This window comes from Microcebus murinus, chromosome 2 (genome assembly GCF_040939455.1).
Source record: "Microcebus murinus isolate Inina chromosome 2, M.murinus_Inina_mat1.0, whole genome shotgun sequence".
NCBI lineage: Eukaryota > Metazoa > Chordata > Mammalia > Primates > Cheirogaleidae > Microcebus > Microcebus murinus.
Window position 1 is genome coordinate 98638449 of NC_134105.1, and position 18646 is coordinate 98657094.

Sequence of the window (18646 nt, forward strand, 5' to 3'; positions counted from 1 at the left end):
CGGCACTCTATCCCAGGCAAAAGAGTGAGACTTCGTCTCAAAAAAAAAAACAACAACAACAACAGTGGGTAATGATGCTAGTGGCCAATCCCATGGAAAACCCAAAGCACAGTGACAGGAATAGGGGCTTTAAATGATCAAAAATTGAGGGATCAGACCAAATGTCAATGAGCAAACTGATCTTTAATTTGCTGATCTGGAAGGCTTGCTCTCCATTGTCAGCATGAGCCATGGCTATTTACACAGAATCAATGTACAGTATTTACAGCAAGATGCTAGACACAGCATCATTCTGGGTAGGCAAAGAAGGGGTAAGAACAGGCTAGAAAACAAAGCTCTGAAGTCAAAGTATAAGCAGAAGTCTGAAGGTGTGAGTATAGGGAAGGGTAAGGACAAATCAAGGGGGAGGTTAGTGAGGTGGGTAGGAGGGAGGAAGAGGAAGCATCAAACAACCTGTGGTACAGAGATATGAGGGAAGAGTCCAATGGGACATAAAGTCTAAAAATTATGATTTGGAGTTTGAACAAGGAAAATTCTACCATAAGCCACCTCAGTGAGAAAAAAGAAGGCAGTTAGAATGTTACAGACAAAACCTTATACCTCCCCCACCAAAAAGTTATTCTGCTGATTAAATTCCTAGATAGGGGACTTAGAAGGTAAAAAGGAGAGATGCATAGACACAGACTCTTAAATGGACTTAAGAGACTCAAAGTAAAAAGACAAGAGAGCCACAGACAATGATAGAGTAAAAGAACAAAAGCTCCAGCATATCTGAATATTAGAATCATCTTACTGACTTCACGAGTCACCTATCCTCACCTCATCTTTCCCAAAGCTCCTTCCTCCATCCCTGAATCTCTGACTTTTAGCTTTAACCAAGGAGTAGAATTAGAATGAAGCTGGCACATGGGGGACGATCCAAGATTCCATCTTCCCAATTCAGGTCCCCTCCTTTTCCTGTACCAGAATGTCAGGGCTTCAGTCGTAGCCAGGGGCAGATTAGGGTGAGAATAGACAGGATGGAGGACACGAGGCCACAAAGCCCCACAATCCCAGGGCCACAGCGCCAGAGGCCCAGTTTGTCTAGGGGAATGAAGAGATCACAGGCATTTCTGACCACATCCAGCAGAAGTGGAGGATGACCTCGAAGGACTCGAGCCAGGAGCAGGACTCTGAGCCGAAGCTTCAGAGCCAGTTGGGGCAGGCCTCCTCCTGGTGTCCCTGGTCCCCCAAGTCCCCCAGTTTCAATTCCTCCTGGAACTCCTCCTCCAGAACCCTTTAGTCGCCGGCTACAAGCTGAAGACTCTTGTTCCATCAGTAGGCGAATCTCATAAGCATCACGGCTCAAATTCATGATGAGGGAGAACAGATAGTATCTGAGAACAGAAAGGTCAGTAGTATAAGTATACCTACTAACATATCTAACATGATATTCTAACATTTTCTTTACCCACAGTGCAAAGGGATTATGCATTAGAACACCAGAAGTAAGTGCTATTACTCCCATACCCTATTAGAAATGTCCTCCCTTGAGGACATTATGCTAAGTAAAATAGACCAGACACAGAAAGACAAATACTACATACATAATCTCACATATATATGGAATCTAAAATAGTCTAGGCCGGGCGCGGTGGCTCACGCCTGTAATCCTAGCACTCTGGGAGGCTGAGGCGGGCGGATTGCTCGAGATAAGGAGTTCGAAACCAGCCTGGGCAAGAGTGAGACCCCGTCTTGACTATAAATAGAAAGAAATTAATTGGCCAATTGATAGATATAGAAAAAATTAGCCGGGCATGGTGGCACATGCCTGTAGTCCCAGCTACTCGGGAGGCCAAGGCAGTAGGATTGCTTGAGCCCAGGAGTTTGAGGTTGCTGTGAGCTAGGCTGACGCCACAGCATTCACTCTAGCCTGGGCAACAAAGCATGATTCTGTCTCAAAAAAATAAAATAAAATAGTCTAATTTATAGAAGCACAGAACAGAACAGAATGGTGTTTTCCAGGAGTTGGGTGATGGGGGAAATGATAAGATACTGGTCAAAGAGTACAAAAGTTTCAGTTATGCAAGATAAATGTACAGCATGGTGACTATAGTTAACAATACTGTATTGTATACTTGAAATTTGCTAAGAGGGTAGATCTTAAGTGTTCTCACCATTTTAAAAAAGGTAACTCTGTGAGGTGATGGATATGTTAACTAGCTCAATTGTGGTAATCATTTCACAATGTGTATGTATAAAACATCAAGCTGTATACCTTGAATATATATAATTTCTTTTCTTTTTTTTTGAGACAGTGTCTCACTCTGTTGCCCTGGCTAGAGTGCCATAGCCTCAGCCTAGCTCACAGCAACCTCAAACTCCTGGGCTCAAGCAATCCTTCTGCCTCAGCCTCTCGAGTAGCTGGGACTACAGGCATGTGCCACCATTTCCAGCTATTTTAGTTGGCCAATTAATTTCTTTCTATTTTTAGTAGAGACAGGGTCTTCCTCTTGCTGAGGCTGGTTTCCAACTCTTGACCTTGAGTGATCCTCCCACCTCGGCCTCCTAGAGTGCTAGGATTACAGGCGTGAGCCACCTCGCTCGGCCTATAATTTCTATTTATCAACTATACCACAATAAAAATGAAAAAAACAAAAGTCCTTCCACTCTTGTGTAACTAATATGTGTTTATGTGCACCTTAAGATCCTAGCTTAAAATTCATGAACATCATGAAATCTTCCAAGATCAATCTCAAGTTTTACTTTTCCACTTGGCAACACACACATATACACACAGACACACATGCACGCACATTCAATATGATCTAAAATAATGCAAACTTATTTGGAAAGAACAAACTTCAGTTGTTTTGGAGACAGACACATCATAGAGAGGTTTAAGTAATTGCCAAATGTGTTAGATTATAAATTCCTTACGTACAAAATCTATGCTTTTTATTTTTAATTCACTCTGACAATGGTGGTCTGTATTCAATAAATGGTTCCTTCCAAAATTAATCCTGAATCCAACCACATCTCACTGTCACACCCACTACTATAGTCTAGGCCACTATCACCTCTTCTCTGGACTACTGCTTTAATCTTTAAACTAGTCTCTTCATTGCCATTCTTGCCCATACCCTCAACAATCTACTTTCGCATGGTAGCTGGCATAAATGTAAATCAATCACATCATTACTCCCCTTTTCAAAATTTTCTATGGTTTTCTTCCTATCACATTTAGAATAAAATCTAGATACCTTAGATAGGCTTACATACTCAACATCTGTCCCTTGTGTCTCTAATTTTATCTTGTACTGTTCTTTCCTTCAATCACTATGCTCCAAACATGTTGGTTTCTTTCTATTAATATATTTTGATCCCATCAAGCTCATTTTTTTTTTTTTCTGAGACAGAGTCTCACTTTGTTGCCCAGGCTACAGTGAGTGCTGTGGCATCAGCCTAGCTCGCAGCAACCTCAATCTCCTGGGCTCAAGCGATCCTACCGCCTCAGCCTCCTGAGTAGCTGGGACTATAGGCATGCGTCACCATGCCCAGCTAATTTTTTGTATATATATTTTTAGTTGGTCAATTAATTTCTTTCTATTTTTAGTAGAGACGGAGTCTCACTCAGGCTGCTTTTGAACTTCCGACCTTGAGCAATCCACCCGCCTCGGCCTCTCAGTGTCCTAGATTACAGGCGTGAGCCACCACGCCTGGCCTTCATTCTTGCTTTAGGATCTTTGCACTACCTAGTCCCACTATCTAGAATATTCTCCCTTCAAAATCTTTTTTTTTTTTTTTTTTTTTGAGACGGAGTCTTGGTCTGTCACCCAGGCTAGAGTGCCATGGCCTCAGCCTAGCTCACAGCAACCTCAAACTCCTGGACTCAAGCGATCTTCCTGCCTTAGCCTCCCAAGTAGCTGAGACTACAGGTATGTGTGGCACCACATCTAGCTAATATTTTCTATTTTTAGTTGTCCAGCTTATTTCTTTCTATTTTTAGTAGAGATGGGGTCTCATTCTTGCTGAGGCTGGTCTCGAACTCCTGACCTCAAGCAATCTTCCTGTCTTGGCCTCCCAGAATACTAGCATTATAGGAGTAAGCCACCATGCCTGGCCTCTCCAAAATCTTTACATGGCTGGCTCTTTCTTGCTCTTCAGGTCTGAACTTAACTATTATCTCTTCAGAGAGGCCTTCCCAATCTAAAGCAGTGAGCCAGTTACTCTCTTCCACATGACTCTATTTTTCTTTTTTATTTAGAGACAGAGTTGTTACCCAGTGCAGTGGCATGATGATAGCTCACTGCAACCCCAAACTCCCAGGCTCAAGCAATCCTCCTGGCTCAGTAGGTGGGCCCAAGTACGTGGGACTACAGGTGTGCACCATGATGGCTAAATTTTTAAAATTTTTTTGTAGAGATAGAGTCTTGCTGTATTGCCTATACTGGTCTTTTATTTTTTATTTTATTTTTATTTTTATTTTTTTTTTTGAGACAGAGTCTCACTCTGTTGCCCGGGCTAGGGTGCCATGGCATCAGCCTAGCTCACAGCAACCTCAAACTCCTGGGCTCAAGCAATCCTCCTGCCTCAGCCTCCTGAGTAGCTGGGACTACAGGGACATACCACCATGCCCAGCTAATTTTTTCTATGTATTTTTAGTTGGCCAATTAATTTCTTTCTATTTTTAGTAGAGATAGGGTATCACTTGCTCAGGCTGGTTTCGAACTCCTAACCTTGAGCGATCCTCCCACCTCGGCCTCCCAGGCCTATGCTGGTCTTGAATTCCTGGCCACAAGCTATCCTCCTGCTTCGGCCTCCCAAAGTGCTAGGATTATAGGCATGAGCCACTGTGCCTGGCCCCACTTGACCCTTACTTTAATTTCCTGCATGGCACTTACTACTATCTGATATTTTTCTTATTTATTATTTCTGTTTTTCTCCTCCTATTACAATGTAAGTTCCATCCTATCCCATTCCCTGCTGAAGAAAAAAAAAAAAAAGTTCCATAGGAGCAGGGACCTTGTGTATCTTTAATCACTGTATTCCTGTGTCTAGACCAGTGCTTGTCAAATAGTAGAAACAAATAGTAAGAGCTCAATAAACAATTGTTGAATGAAATGAGTAAGTATAGCATATAGACTCTTCTAGGGAGTTGCTTTTCCATACGACTGCAGCCATGGCTCTGCTCCCAACCCTTAGACATCATAAGCCATGTCATAATTGCAAATCACTGAGAAAGATGGAGAGAAAAGAAAGACAGCAATGGAGATAGACAAATGTAATATAATGAAAAAGGACAAAAATAATCATAGGGAAACAAATATATGCAATATGTATATAGAGAATTTGACTCCCAAGTCACATTTCTCTCTACCTCCATTGTCAGCTGCCTCCTTAGTGCAAGCCAACATTATCTCTTACCCATATTAGGGCATCTCCTTCTCTTTTGTCCCATTGCAATTCATTTTCCACATCACAACAGGAAAGATGTTCTTCAAACACAGATGGAAACAATTGATGTCCTTGCTCAGAATCCTCCAATAATATCCTAATGTACAGGGCCAGGCATGGTGGCTCACACCTGTAACCCTAGCACTCTGAGAGGCTGAGGCAGGAGGATCGTTCGAGCTCAGGAGTTCGAGACCAGCCTGAGCAAGAGCGAGACCCTGTCTCTACCAAAAATAGAAAGAAATTAGCCAGACAACGAAAAATATATAGAAAAAATTAGTTGGACATGGTGGTACATGCCTGTAGTCCCAGGTACTCAGAGGCTGAGGCAGAAGGATTGCTTGAGCCCAGGAATTTGAGGTTGCTATGAGCTAGGCTGACACCATGGCACTCTAGCCCACACAACAGAGTGAGACTCTATCTCAAAAAAAAAAAAAAATTAAACAAAACAAATATAAAATTCTTACCATTGTCTACAAGGCAGTGTATGAATGATCTGGCCCCCATCTATTACTACAATTTAAACTTATGTCCTTCACTCAATACCATCCATCACACTGGCTTTCTTCCTATTTCTCTGAAGTCTTTCTTGGTTGAAAGACTTAGAATGTGCTATTTTCTCAGTTTGGAAAGATCTTTTCTGCTCCTGCTTGCTTTGTCTAATTCTCAGACTTTAGGTGTGAACTAAAATACTACTTTTCAAAGAATTCTTCCCTGATCTTTCAATCTACACTAGCTCCCCTTGTTATATTCTTTCATAACATCATGTACCTTCCTACAAATATAACTGAGTGGTTATTTGTTTTAATATCTGACTTTTCAACTACACTGGAAGCTTCATGGAAGCAGGCACCATATCTGTTTGGCTCTTCACTTTATCCCTGGCCCACAGTAAGCATCTAATAAATGTTTCTGGAATGAATGAATGAGCAGGTAGTGAGGGGATCACAGCCCCTCAACCCTCACAATTAAACCAATATAACATCTTACCTTGCCCAATCTTAGTCATTCATCATGGAAGAACATCTGTCTTCCATCTGCCCTCATTCACTATTCTCTGATAGTTTAAGAACTAAATGAAGATTGGAAGCCAAGTGATTGGTTAAGACATATCAATGTATACTCTGGGATGATCCTGAGAGACCTTTCTCTCACGAAAGACTAGCTATACAGTATGGAGGCTATAAAAGGTCTTATAGGATAAAAGGATATCAAACCTGAATGAACGCTGGGCCCACTTCTCCTGATCCACACGGGGAGCCAGTCCAGACTTTCCAGCCCACAGGACATTGTCACAGGCAAAGTACAAGGCTCGATTGAGGTGACTAACAGTGATGCAGAATCTCAAGACAACGTCTGAGAGGTGCACAGCTCTTTTGGCTGACTCAAGGGCATCTGCTGAGTTCCCCAGGCGTAGAACTTGTGGAGATCAGCAAGCATTTGGAAGTAAAGAGGCAGATAGAAAGCAAGAAACAGAAAAAAAGAGAATGAAAGTCAAGCAAGTAATGGTAATAATTTTCAAAAAAGAGCAGAAACAGTTCATTCTTTTTTATTTAAAATTTTAATTAATTTTTGTCCCAGCTTAGTTTTCTCAGACTTGCCCCATTCTCTCCAATCTTCCATTACTTCCTTACCTCTGCTCTCTTACATCAAGCGGAGGCATGTAGAGCCAAATGAGAGAGAAGAACTGGCAAAGAGGGTAAAAAACAGGAGGGAGGGACTAAGGGAGAATAGGTGGGGGTGGAGGAAGGGTTGGGGTGATAAAGAAAGGCACAGTTACTTACGCTTTCTTCCAAGGCTCAGATGACCCTCCAGTTGTCGAATCTGTTTTTGTAACTCAGGACTGGCCCCATGTCTCTGCAGGGCATGGCCAAGAAGAGAGCAAGCATACTGAGCAGCCCTGGAGAAAAGGACAGCTAAGGTAAGGTGGAGACCTCCCTAACCCCCTTCTCAAAAATATCCTCCAAAAGGCAAGGATGGATAGACTTCCCCTCTTCCCAGTTTGACACCATTCCCTTTCCTCCTCTTCATGCCCATAGCTCACCGTTTCTCTTCCAGCCCCAGGGAAGGGAAAAGCACAAGGATAAAAAGGAGCGTAGAAGCGAGTGGGAAGCACTATTAAAAGTTGAGAAAATAAGAAATTTGATAACAATGAGGCCTGAAGGGGCCAGTGAAGGCAGCAGGGGACCATCGCAAGAACATCAGTGTGAGTATGTAACTGATAGGGGGAGGTGATAGTTGGAGGGCAGATTATTCCTCAGAATAGGTGAGCTAAGAGATTTCAAGGCCCTCGAGCTGAATCGAGACCAAAGACAAGAGTAGAAACAGAGGGGTTCCCGGGTGACAGCATGGTGAGGGGACACGGAAACTGGGAGCGCCTCCTCAGCTCTGGAGACAGAGTCCGGGTAGCTATCCACCACGGGGCGAATGCTCCTCATTTAACCACCGCCCAGTGAAGAAACTGTTGGTCTTATGTGAACACGGCCACCCTGAGTGGCCTCCCCGCTGGCCCACTCGTGCCTCAGTTTCCCCATCTCTCTTGTGAGCAGAAAAGAATCATTTCCTCACGACCGGCTCAAATCTGCGCCCCACGGTCCCATCCCGGCCCCCGTAGCAGGACTTGACCTTTTTTGACCCCCGTAACCTGAATTGACCTCGTCTCACGAGACCCTTTCTCGGCCCGTCCTCCCCTCATTGCTATTCAGGCCGCACCTACACAGCCGCTCCCGGGCCTGACTCTGAGCACTGAAGCGGACCCAGGCGTCCATGACAGCGGCCGCCCTGGCTGTGCGGCTCCGCTCCGGACCCACTTCCCGCCCCTTGTCACGCCTCCTGGGCGACCCAACGGTGCCTCGCGAGGGACAAACAACATCCAAAGAGAAAGCGAGCAAAGCCGGCCCTTGAAGTGGAATTTCAGGACGCGAAGTTCTTGTATCTGGGCCTACACCTGCGAGTTACTGTGCGTGTTATCTCCGTTAGAGCACCCCCTTATCAGACGATCTCTATTTCCCTAAGAACGCTGCCAGCTGCACATTTTTCTTTAAAGACTCAGGACTAAGGGCGGAGCCTGTAGGGGTTGGGGGCGGGGCGAGAAGCACCGCAGTAATCTCACGCCCTGGCAGCAGGGACGGTGTTCCCCGGGTGCATCCAGCAGAACACACTCCAACACACACAGACGTAAGCTCCGGCTGAATCCAGGGCTATAGGAGCTGTAGAGGTCTAAGGTAGTATAAGTCCCAAGCCCAGACTAGTCTGTCCAAGGAAAAAGGAGCATGATTAGTACCAGATCTCCGTTCCCTGCAGGACAGTGACAATTAGACAGGTGACCTCCTCCAAAACAGTTGGAAAGTCTCTAGAGACAGGCTTTAGTGGATGAAATTCGCAATAACCAGCTCTAGATCCCGAAAGAAGAGTGCGAAGAATCAGTGGTCGAAGTTAACCGCTTCATACTCACAATTCATCCTCCCCACCCTTCCTTTCCTGGCCACAACCATGTGTCAGCAGCAGGGGAGGAGGTCTGGGTGGGATCAGGAGTGGAGGTGGGGGGCTCAGAGCTACCCACCTTCTCAGCTGCAGCCAAGGTCCAAATGGGAGCGACCATTGTGCTGTTTTGTTTCTTCAGCTACAGGGAACCTAGCCATGCTATGGTCAGTGACAGGGCTGGCCGCAACCCAGTCAGCTCTGCCCTGTTCTGGTCAGGCGACCCTCCACCCATTTAGCAGTTGCGGTCTTACTGGTCACTTTTGTACTTATGTGCCTAGATGCTACTTGGAATATCACTGTTCAATGGCAGGTTGGGGACATCACATGTCGGACCTCATGTTCCTGAAACTAGTGGCCATGTATGCGGCAGCTTTGCTGCCTGTGGTCATTGGGCTTGACCACCAGGCAACAGTATTCAGTGGGCTTGGACCCTGCTCAGGTGGAAAGAAACTTCTGGGGGCAGCCTGGGGACTTAGTTTCCTGCTTCTCTTGCCTCAGGTGAGTGACTTGTCTAGACTCAGGGCTTGGCTGGACAGGGATTTGAGTACACAGCATGAACATTGAGAGTCAAAGGGTGTTTTTGGCCACGGTTAGCCATTAATCCTCTGCTATCTCTTCTGCAAGTTAATATCATTTGCATGTTAATTTAATTTACATGTTAAGAGCCTACCTTTTAAAAGCAGTACCCTGTATCTGCCTCTTCCTTCAGAGTCACTTCACTACACTTCCCTTCCAACCCTTTGCATCCTCCCAGACCCACCTCCTCCAACGTGCCTCTTCCTTCAGAGCTGCATTACTACACTTGGCTCCAACTCTTTCCATCCTCCCAATTCCACCTCCTGTAAGTGATTGGTGCTGAAAAACTATACGGCAGGAAGGAAACATATATGGGGGTCTATTAAGAAGACAGTGAATCTCAAGTCAGGGATAGGAAAATAATTTATAAAAAAAAAAAAAAAGAAGACAGTGAAGTTAGGGACTTTGTGGTACATTCATTTATCAATTCAAAGAATAATGTGCATCATCACCAGGGACACTAAAATGCCAAAAAGTCCTGCCTTTAAGAAATGTATAGACTAGTGCAGGAGACAAACAAGTTATACAAATTACTATATAGAGTGCAGTCAAGTGCTATGCTAAAGGTAAGGAGTTAGAGACAATGGGGGGATGGGTGACCCACTCTTGCAGTCAGGAAAAACTTTCCAGAGATGTTAAAATTTGATTCTTGGCCGGGCATGGCGGCTCATGCCTATAATCCTAGCACTTTGGGAGGCGGAGGTGGGAGGATTATTTGAACTCAGGAGTTCAAGACCCAGTCTCTACAAAAATAGAAAAAAAATTAGGTGGGTTAACTTGGAAATTCATACTGAGGAAAAATTAAACAAAAAAAAATTAGCTGGGCATGGTGGTGCCCACCTTTAGTCTCAGCTACTGGGAAGGCAGAGGCAGGAGGATCATTTGAGCCCAGGGAATTTGAGGTTGCAGTGAGCTATGATGATACCACTGCACTCTAGCCTGGGTGACAAAGCAATACCCTGTCTCAAAAAAACAAAAACAAACAAACAAAAAATTGATTCTTGGCTGTGTGCTGTGGCTCATGACTGTAATCCCAGCACTTTGAAAAGCTGATGTGGGAGGATCACCTGAAGCCAGGAATTTGAGACCAGTTTGAGCAACATAGTGAGACCCCTGTCTCTACAGTCCCAGCTTCTCAGGAACCTGAGGCCAGAGATCACTTGAGCCCAGGAGTTTGAGGTTACAGTGAGCTATGATCAAACCAGTGCACTCCAGCCTGGGCAACAGAGCAAGACCATGTCTCTAAATAAATAAATACAAATTAAAATTTGAAGGCCGGGCGCAGTGGCTCAAGCCTGTAATCCTAGCTCTCTGGGAGGCCGAGGCGGGCGGATTGCTCGAGGTCAGGAGTTCGAAACCAGCCTGAGCAAGAGCCAGACCCCGTCTCTACTGTAAATAGAAAGAAATTAATTGGCCAACTAATATATATAGAAAAATGAGCCAGGCATGATGGCGCATGCCTGTAGTCCCAGCTACTTGGGAGGCTGAGGCAGAAGGATTGCTTGAGCCCAGGAGTTTGAGGTTGCTGTGAGCTAGGCTAACGTCACGGCACTCACTCTAGCCTAGGCAACAAAGCTAGACTCTCTCAAAAAAAAAAAAAAAAAAAATTAAAATTTGATTCTTGAAAGATAGTTAGACAAATTAAAGTAGGAGAAATGCTGGGGAGTATAGAAAGTAGAGGATCTAAAAATGGTTGCTGCTAAAGTTGAGGACTAGAAAATGGTGAGTAATGAGCCATGAGGGGAAAGAAGGGTCAGATCACAAATATGAATTTCTACTTTATCCCAATAACAGTGAAGAGATACTAAAGTAAAAGGAGGAGAGTAACATAATCAGATTTGTATTTTTCTCCTCTGGCTTTATTGTGGAATGGGTACTAAACTGCAAACAAGGGAGTATCTGAATTTGAATACCAGATTAATCAAACCTCAATATTGAAAAGGAGCCAGAAATCTAGAAAAAAGCTAAATACAAAGTAATTACTTTTCAAAACAAAAACAAAAACCACTACCACTACTATGAGGAAAGGGGAACCAAATAAAGCAGCATCTCTGAGACTATAGGATGATTATGTCTATGGAAGGAGCCCAAGAAGGGCCTATGCTATCAGTCTCTGGAATGATAATGCATTAGAGTCAGATTTAAGATTTGATTCTTAAATCCTAAATTATTCAAAATTTACTAAAAGTTTGTTTGACTATAAACCGGGCACTGTGACTCACACCTGTAATCCCCATGACTCTGGAGGCCAAGGCAAGAGGAGTATGTAAACCCAGGAGTTCAAGGCTGCAGTGAGCTATGATAATGCCACTACACTCCAGCCTGGGCCAGAGTGTCTTAAAAAAAAAAAAAAGTTTCACTATAGTCCTAAGGACAAAACAATATACACTGCTTCCAACAATATGTTGCAAACAAGAACTCTACCGCTCTAAGTGTTAAAAAGGAACCTGTTGCCACAGTGGAATAGGAATTACAGTTGGGTTTGTTTATATGAAGCAAATTTTAGATATGGATTAGGAAGTAGACTATTTTTGTTACATTGTTTACCTGGGCTTTTTTGTTGTTTTATTTATTTTTTTTTTGAGACAGAGTCTCACTTTGTTGCCCAGGCTAGAGTGAGTGCCGTGGTGTCAGCCTAGTTCACAGCAACCTCAATCTCCTGGACTCAAGCAATCCTCCTGCCTCAGCCTCCCAAGTAGCTGGGACTACAGGCATGTGCCACCATGCCAGGCTAATTTTTTTTCTATATGTATTAGTTGGCCAATTAATTTCTTCCTATTTATAGTAGAGACGGGGTCTCGCTCTTGCTCAGGCTGGTTTTGAACTCCTGACCTCGAGCAATCTGCCCACCTCGGCCTCCCAGAGTGCTAGGATTACAGGCGTGAGCCACCACAACCGGCCTGTTTTTGTTTTTTGGGGTTTTTTTTTTGTGTTTTTTTTTTTTAGTATAAGATCTACCACTAACTAGCTATGCGACTTTGGCTAAGCATGGGCCACAAGATGATGGAATAGGAGATGAATTTTATCCTTTCTTACAGCTCAACAATCTGACAATTGCAATCTGTTTCAATGGCAAACTGGATTCCAAATTAGCACCCTTTTGGATAAATTTTGCATTGCCCATATGCTCTAATTATATTTAAAATATTAGCAATAAAAATTATTTAAATAGTGTGATGTTAGTGAGGTGAAAGGAGTATTGTAAATAGCTAGAAATTACTTATTTTTGTAGGCTCAAGTTTCCAGGTTATTGGTAGTTGAAACGAATGTTTCTACAGTAGGTGGTAACTGGCATATAAAATAGGAGAAGCAAGGATATGGACCAAACTGTAAGTCCAGGAGCTTTGACTATTTTATATTCCTTCTCACAATACTCAAGTATTTCAAGTCACAGAAGAGGGTGGGGAGGGAAACACCCAGATATATATGGATGCAACAAGATGGGAAGGAGAAAGACCACCCCCAACTAGCTCAGAGAAGCCTAATCATAACTCCAAGCAGTTCATAAAATTTGGTCTTTGGCTGATATTATTCACCTTTCCTAAAAGTACACCTCACCCCTGCTAAAATCACTTTCCCAAATGCCTTGTATCTAGGAATCTGGTATCCACTGAACTTACCTTTTATCAAATGAATAGATACTCAACTGGAACCAAGGCTCTCTAACCCTCCCAGCTCTGAACTGAAAAATAGTCTTCACTGATTCAATGTGAAAACCCAGTAACTTACCAAAAAGGGGATAGGGCAGGCAACAGCATCTTTTAAATGTTAAATTTTATTATTTATCATTGTTTCACCACGACAGTTTTGGTTATTATACATAAAACTATTACTACAAAAGGTCACTTCAGACTGGCTGCAAAATGGCCTGGGATTTAGCAGCACCCACTTTATTTATTTACTTATTTATTTGAGACAGTCTCTCTGTTGCCCTGGGTAGAGTACAGTGGTGTCATCATAGCTCACTGCAACCTCCAACTCCTGGGCTCAAGCAATCCTCCCTGGAGTCTCGAGTAACTGGGAAGAGAGGTGCACCTCATGATGTCCAGCTAATTTTTCTATTTTTAGTAGAGATGAGGGTCTCTCTCTTGCTCAGGCTGGTCTCCCAACTCCTGAGCTCAAGGAATCCTCCCACCTCGGCCTCCCAGAGTGCTAGGATTACAGGCATGAGCCACTGCACCTGGCCAAAATATCATACTTTCATAAAATGTAATGTTAGAACAGTACTTGAGAATGCAGGATCCCTTTAAGTTCCAGGATTTAACAAACTTTTGCTCAGCATCATAGTCAAGCCTAAGAAGACAGACATTTTCAAGACAAGTTTCTAACTTCTCTAAAATGGTACCATGGGTGAATTATTAGTTAGCACTGCACTGCTCCACCTGGAGTTAAGGATGAATTGGGAGGAGATAGTTTGACATAGGTGGGATGGGTGGGCAAATCAGTTCTAATAGTTCTCAACTCCACTCCAGCTGTTCCTATTCCACACTGTCCACCAGGCTGGCCCAGTCCCTTCACTCAGTGTGTCACCAAAGGCAGCTTCAAGGAAAAACAGCAGGCCAGGCGTGGTGGCTCATGCCTGTAATCCTAGCACTCTGGGAGGCCAAGGCAGGAGGAGAGCTTGAGCTCAGATTGCTTGAGATCAGCAGTTCAAGACCAGTCTGAGCAAGAGTGAGCCCTCCATCTCTACTAAAAGTAGAAAGAAATTAACTGGCCAACTAAAAACATATTGAAAAAATTAGCTGGGCATGGTGGCACATGCCTGTAGTCCCAGCTACTCGGGAGGCAGAGGCAGGACGACTGCCTGAGCCCAGGAGTTTGAGGTTGCTGTGAGCTAAGCTGATTGCCATAGCACTCTAGCCGGGGCAACAGAGTGAGACTCTGTCTCAAAAAAAAAAAAGGCTCAATAGCAAGAAACCACCTATAAACTCTTCACCTTCTGCTATCACTGACAGCCATGGCCATCTGCTATAGCCACACTGTCCTCAGTGTATCCAGTCCCCAAATAAGAAAGGGGAGCCATGGTGAGAGTCCAATTCCCAGGTGTTAATCCTTACTCAGAGAAAATCACTTTCCCAAATGCCTTGTATTTATACAGGCTATTGCCTATAGCACAATTTATCTACCTATCTGATAGCCATCAGTCACTAAAGATACTAACCATATCTCTTGCACCTGATGCTGGAGGTAATTTTATTGAATGCCTTCTATTCTAAACAGCTGCTATCTAAGCTGGGCAAGAATTATGGACAAAAGGCCAGGCACGGTGGCTCATGCCTGTAATCCTAGCATTCTGGGAGGCTGAGGCGGGCAGATTGCTCGAGGTCAGGAGTTCAAAACCAGCCTGAGCAAGAGTGAGACCCCCCCCCCCCCCGTTTCTACTATAAATAGAAATTAATTTGCTAACACATATAGAAAAAAATAGCCGGGCATGGTGACACATGCCTGTAGTCCCAGCTACTCGGGAGGCTGAGGCAGTAGGATTGCTTGAGCCCAGGAGTTTGAGGTTGCTGTGAGCTAGGCTGACAACACGGCAGTCACTCTAGCCTGGGCAATAAAGTGAGACGCTGTCTCAAAAAAAAAAAAAAGAATTAGGGACAAAAGTGATCAGTATTCTTTTTTTTTGAGACAGTCTCACTCTGTCACCCAGGCTAGAGTATAGTGGTATCATCACAAGTCACTACGACAGGTCACTGTAATGTAGTGGCATCATCACAAGCCCTACCTCAGCCTCCTGAGCAGCTAGATTACAGCTGCATGCCATGACATCCGGCTAGTTTTTCTATTTTTTGTAGAGACGAGGTCTCATTATTGCTCAGGATAGTCTTGAACTCCTGGCCTCAAGCAATCCTCCCACCTTGGCTTCCCTGAGTGCTAGGATCACAGGTGTGAGCCAACAGCCAGTAGTTTTATTCTTTAGTGTTTTTAATATTCTTTTTTTTTGAGACAGAGTCTCGCTTTGTTGCCCAGGCTAGAGCGAGTGCCATGGAGTCAGCCTAGCTCACAACCTCAAACTCCTGGGCTCAAGCAATCCTCCTGCCTCAGCCTCCCGTGTAGCTGGGACTACAGGCATGTGCCACCATGCCCGGCTATTTTTTTCTATATGTATTAGTTGGCCAATTAATTTCTTTCTATTTATAGCAGAGACGGGGTCTCGCTCTTGCTCAGGCTGGTTTTGAACTCTTGACCTCGAGCAATCCACCCGCCTTGGCCTCCCAGAGTGTTAGGATTACAGGCGTGAGCCACCACGCCCGGCCTTTTTAATATTCTTTATTCTTAAACACCATCAAGTCTTAAAGTAGCCTTAGTGGCTTTACCTAACAGCACCTTAATCAAAACCTTTTCTCTAACAAGTCTGTCATAATCGCTGGTGGTAGGGGATCATATAGTCCCAGGTTGGGAATGGGCAGAGGGTTCGCAGCATTCTCATGCTTGTAGGAGAGCTCTATCTCATGATCTCTGCCCTCTATCAATTCACTCTGTACCCAGTTCAGAAGCTGAGTGGTTCTGAATTGGAGTATATTTTCTAAATTCCTAGCCCCTACCAGTCAATTTGCCCTCCACTGCTCCTCAGACAATTGCCCCCATGTTCATCTCCAGCCCCTGCTTGTCTTGCTGACCTTTGTCTTCTGCTGGACACCTTATTACCTACTGGGTCTGTGGTCCTGGTTCTCCCCCACCATGCTAACTGAAGTCCCTCCCAGCCTCAGCCACATCTTTTCCTCTTTGGCCTCCTCAGTGCTCCTTTGGATCCTCTTCTCTATGGGCCCTTCACATGTGGCTGCTGAAGTGGGCACCAAGGACTTACTATGGACTCCTCCAGGGAAGGAGGGTGTGGGAAAATGCCCCAACAGGAGATTCAAGCCCTTAGACAGCTGGAAGTACAAACAAATGTGACATTAAGAAGGGCAAGAGAAACAAAATAAGACATTCCTATAACATCCATTTGCTCTCAATGGAGTACATAGGAACAGAATAATTATTTTCTAATACCATAAGAATGTCTCACTTCTCCCCCTGCTTTCTTAGCTTCCAAGAAAAAGAAATACTGAGCAGTATCTCTACATTAACACTACCTGACACTTGAGACTATATCTAATATTGAAACTCACAAAGAATAAAGTCCCTTCACAATGATCCATACTGCCTTACTGTAAATAGTGCTTCAGAGCTTTCAATGTCAGAACAGGAAAGTAATTTTAAATGTAGAAAACAAAAATGGAACATTTATTCGTAACTCAAAAGAAACACTAAGCAGGTAGGGTAAAAAATTAAATATAAACACAGCAAGTTCCACCCCAGCCCTGTTTCTCCAAGGTTGCATGGTCAAATGGAATCTTGGAGAGAAGACCTGGACAAGAGGATCTGTCAGCGACGTCTCCGGTCTGGACTCCTGCTGCGTCTTCGGCCACCTCTAGAGGAAAAAAATGATAGGAGTCCATCAGAGGGACATAATACAATGTCCTTATTCTGTTTTGCTCATACACCCTTCACCAAGACAGTGTTTGCCCTCTCCACTTTACCTCCTCTTGCCCTTGGGTGGACCCCGGACAAAACACCAGTCAACACTGATTGGCTGTCCCATCAAATCCTGGCCATTGAGTCCCTCCATAGCAGCCTGGGCCTCCTTGTATGTTTCATACTCAACTAGAGTATACCCCTAGGACAAATGAAAAATATCAAAACCCTCCTATTTCACCAAGCATCATCGAGTATCTTCTGTAAATCTCAACTCATACTTAAATAGAAAAACCTATAAATAATGAATATACAGCACATATCTCTTTTGCATATATGATGCGTCTGTTTCTATCTCTTTGCTGTGTCTAACAAAATCAATTACCAATGTCATTGTACTTCAACCTTGCTCTTGGCCAATCACAGCAAACATAGGAGAACTACTGATGCTGTCTAAGGGTTATGGGGATAGGGAATTAATGAAGTGTCACTTAGGATACCTTCAGGTATCCTGTTCGTCTGTCCAGATTAAGGTGGATGTTTTTTATTTCCCCATATTCTGCAAATTTGTCATGGATGTCTTCTTCAGTGGCTTCCTCATGGACTCCAGTGACAAAGAGAATCCAGCCTTCAACAGCTGTTGGGGAATGAGGGAGGTTGTATGAGTACATAAGAGAAAAACTTCAATCAGGATCACAGGTGTAGAGTACAGACTTCAGAGATTGGCTGCACTATCTCTGAACCCATCCCTACTGGGTTTACTTTATTGGTCTTTGTTTACAAACACAAAGCCCGCACAGGTTCCATTTTACTCACAGCGTTGTGGCCCTGGTTCATCACCATCCTGTTCCACGCTGTCATAATCTTCACGCATCCGCGCTCGGGACCCCTCTTCTATAATGGACATACACGAGATCACCAAAAACTCTCCCTTTCTCTCACTGTTCCTCCTGAGCTGGGTGGGGGACTCCAAAACTCGTAGTTCCCGCCCTCCAACAACACTCTACCCCATTTTCGCCACACTCACCGGAGCCAAAGCCGCGGCCCTTCCGTTTTTTCGCTTTTTCTTTCAGCTTGTGAATGCTCTCTAGAGCCCCATAAGAGAAAAGAATGATTAACAAGGACAAGAGTCATTTATAACAACTGTCTCTTTCCCAAGCACTATCTGAAAGAGGACCCCACTGCCTCCCGTCTCATTCACTTCCCGGTCCCGCCCCATTCCTCCCAAAGGAGGCGGAGCCTCTAATTCTACCCAGACCCGGTTCCTCGGCTCCCCGTCTGCCCTCCTCCCCGCCGGGGAGAAGGGAGGTTAAATTTTTCTATTATACCCTTCTCTCGCACCTTCCCCGCTTCCCGCAGCCGCCTCTGCTGTCCTCACCGTCCCCATCCTCATCCATGGCGAAATCCTCGCCCCCAGCCTCGTGAAGATCCAGCACATCCGCCATCTTGCCTTCGGTCGAGGTCTCGTCTGTGCCTCCTAGGAACTAGACACCTCAGGAAACTGTCGCAGAGGGGAAAGGTCGCCAGTCAAGCTGACCAATCACAGGCGAGCTCTAAGCCCCGCCCCGGCGCGCTGAAAATACGCAAATGGAGTCGGGCCTAGTTCGGGAAGATGTCGGAAGTGTTTCTGCAGCCATCTTGAGAAGGTCTCCTGCTAAATGCATCCGGGAAGGTCAAACTAGGAGATAGGCGGAGT

At 44.5% G+C, this 18646-nt stretch overlaps 2 protein-coding genes and 1 pseudogene across 3 annotated transcripts; 1 reads left to right on the forward strand and 2 right to left on the reverse strand.

The window, feature by feature from the left end:
• Positions 1-164: 164 nt before the first annotated feature.
• On the reverse strand, positions 165-8269 carry PEX11B (peroxisomal biogenesis factor 11 beta). The gene is made up of 4 exons (XM_012761946.3): positions 8146-8269; positions 7218-7333; positions 6651-6852; positions 165-1376 (listed from the first exon to the last, which is right to left on the reverse strand). The coding sequence occupies exons 1-4, from the start codon at positions 8199-8201 to the stop codon at positions 971-973; spliced, it is 780 nt and encodes a 259-aa protein (XP_012617400.1). The 5' UTR covers positions 8202-8269; the 3' UTR covers positions 165-970.
• On the forward strand, positions 8200-9483 carry LOC109730387 (gonadotropin-releasing hormone II receptor-like; annotated as a pseudogene).
• Positions 9484-16689: 7206 nt separating this feature from the next.
• On the reverse strand, positions 16690-18460 carry RBM8A (RNA binding motif protein 8A). Of its 2 annotated transcripts, none has more exons than XM_012761956.3 (6): positions 18329-18460; positions 17978-18037; positions 17767-17841; positions 17451-17587; positions 17016-17152; positions 16690-16906 (listed from the first exon to the last, which is right to left on the reverse strand). In XM_012761956.3, exons 1-6 carry the CDS (start codon positions 18393-18395, stop codon positions 16861-16863), a joined length of 522 nt encoding a protein of 173 aa, XP_012617410.1. In that variant the 5' UTR covers positions 18396-18460; the 3' UTR covers positions 16690-16860. The 2 variants fall into 2 exon arrangements, with proteins under 2 accessions (XP_012617410.1, XP_012617409.1); XM_012761955.3 differs by having other exon boundaries at positions 17767-17844.
• Between the last annotated feature and the right edge of the window lie 186 nt (positions 18461-18646).

Excerpts from the sequence above, each read along its gene's own strand:
- PEX11B (XM_012761946.3), bottom strand. The coding sequence starts at position 8,201 with ATGGACGCCTGGGTCCGCTTCAGTGCTCAGAGTCAGGCCCGGGAGCGG. Across the intron at positions 7,334-8,145 it reads GCCCGGGAGCGGCTGTGTAG|GGCTGCTCAGTATGCTTGCT; the intron begins GTGCGGCCTGAA and ends CCTTTTCTCCAG. Across the intron at positions 6,853-7,217 it reads TCTGAGCCTTGGAAGAAAGC|TTCTACGCCTGGGGAACTCA; the intron begins GTAAGTAACTGT and ends GATCTCCACAAG.
- RBM8A (XM_012761955.3), bottom strand. The coding sequence starts at position 18,395 with ATGGCGGATGTGCTGGATCTTCACGAGGCTGGGGGCGAGGATTTCGCC. Across the intron at positions 17,588-17,766 it reads TGAACCAGGGCCACAACGCT|CTGTTGAAGGCTGGATTCTC; the intron begins GTGAGTAAAATG and ends ATTCCCCAACAG. Across the intron at positions 16,907-17,015 it reads CCACCCAAGGGCAAGAGGAG|AGGTGGCCGAAGACGCAGCA; the intron begins GTAAAGTGGAGA and ends TTTTTCCTCTAG.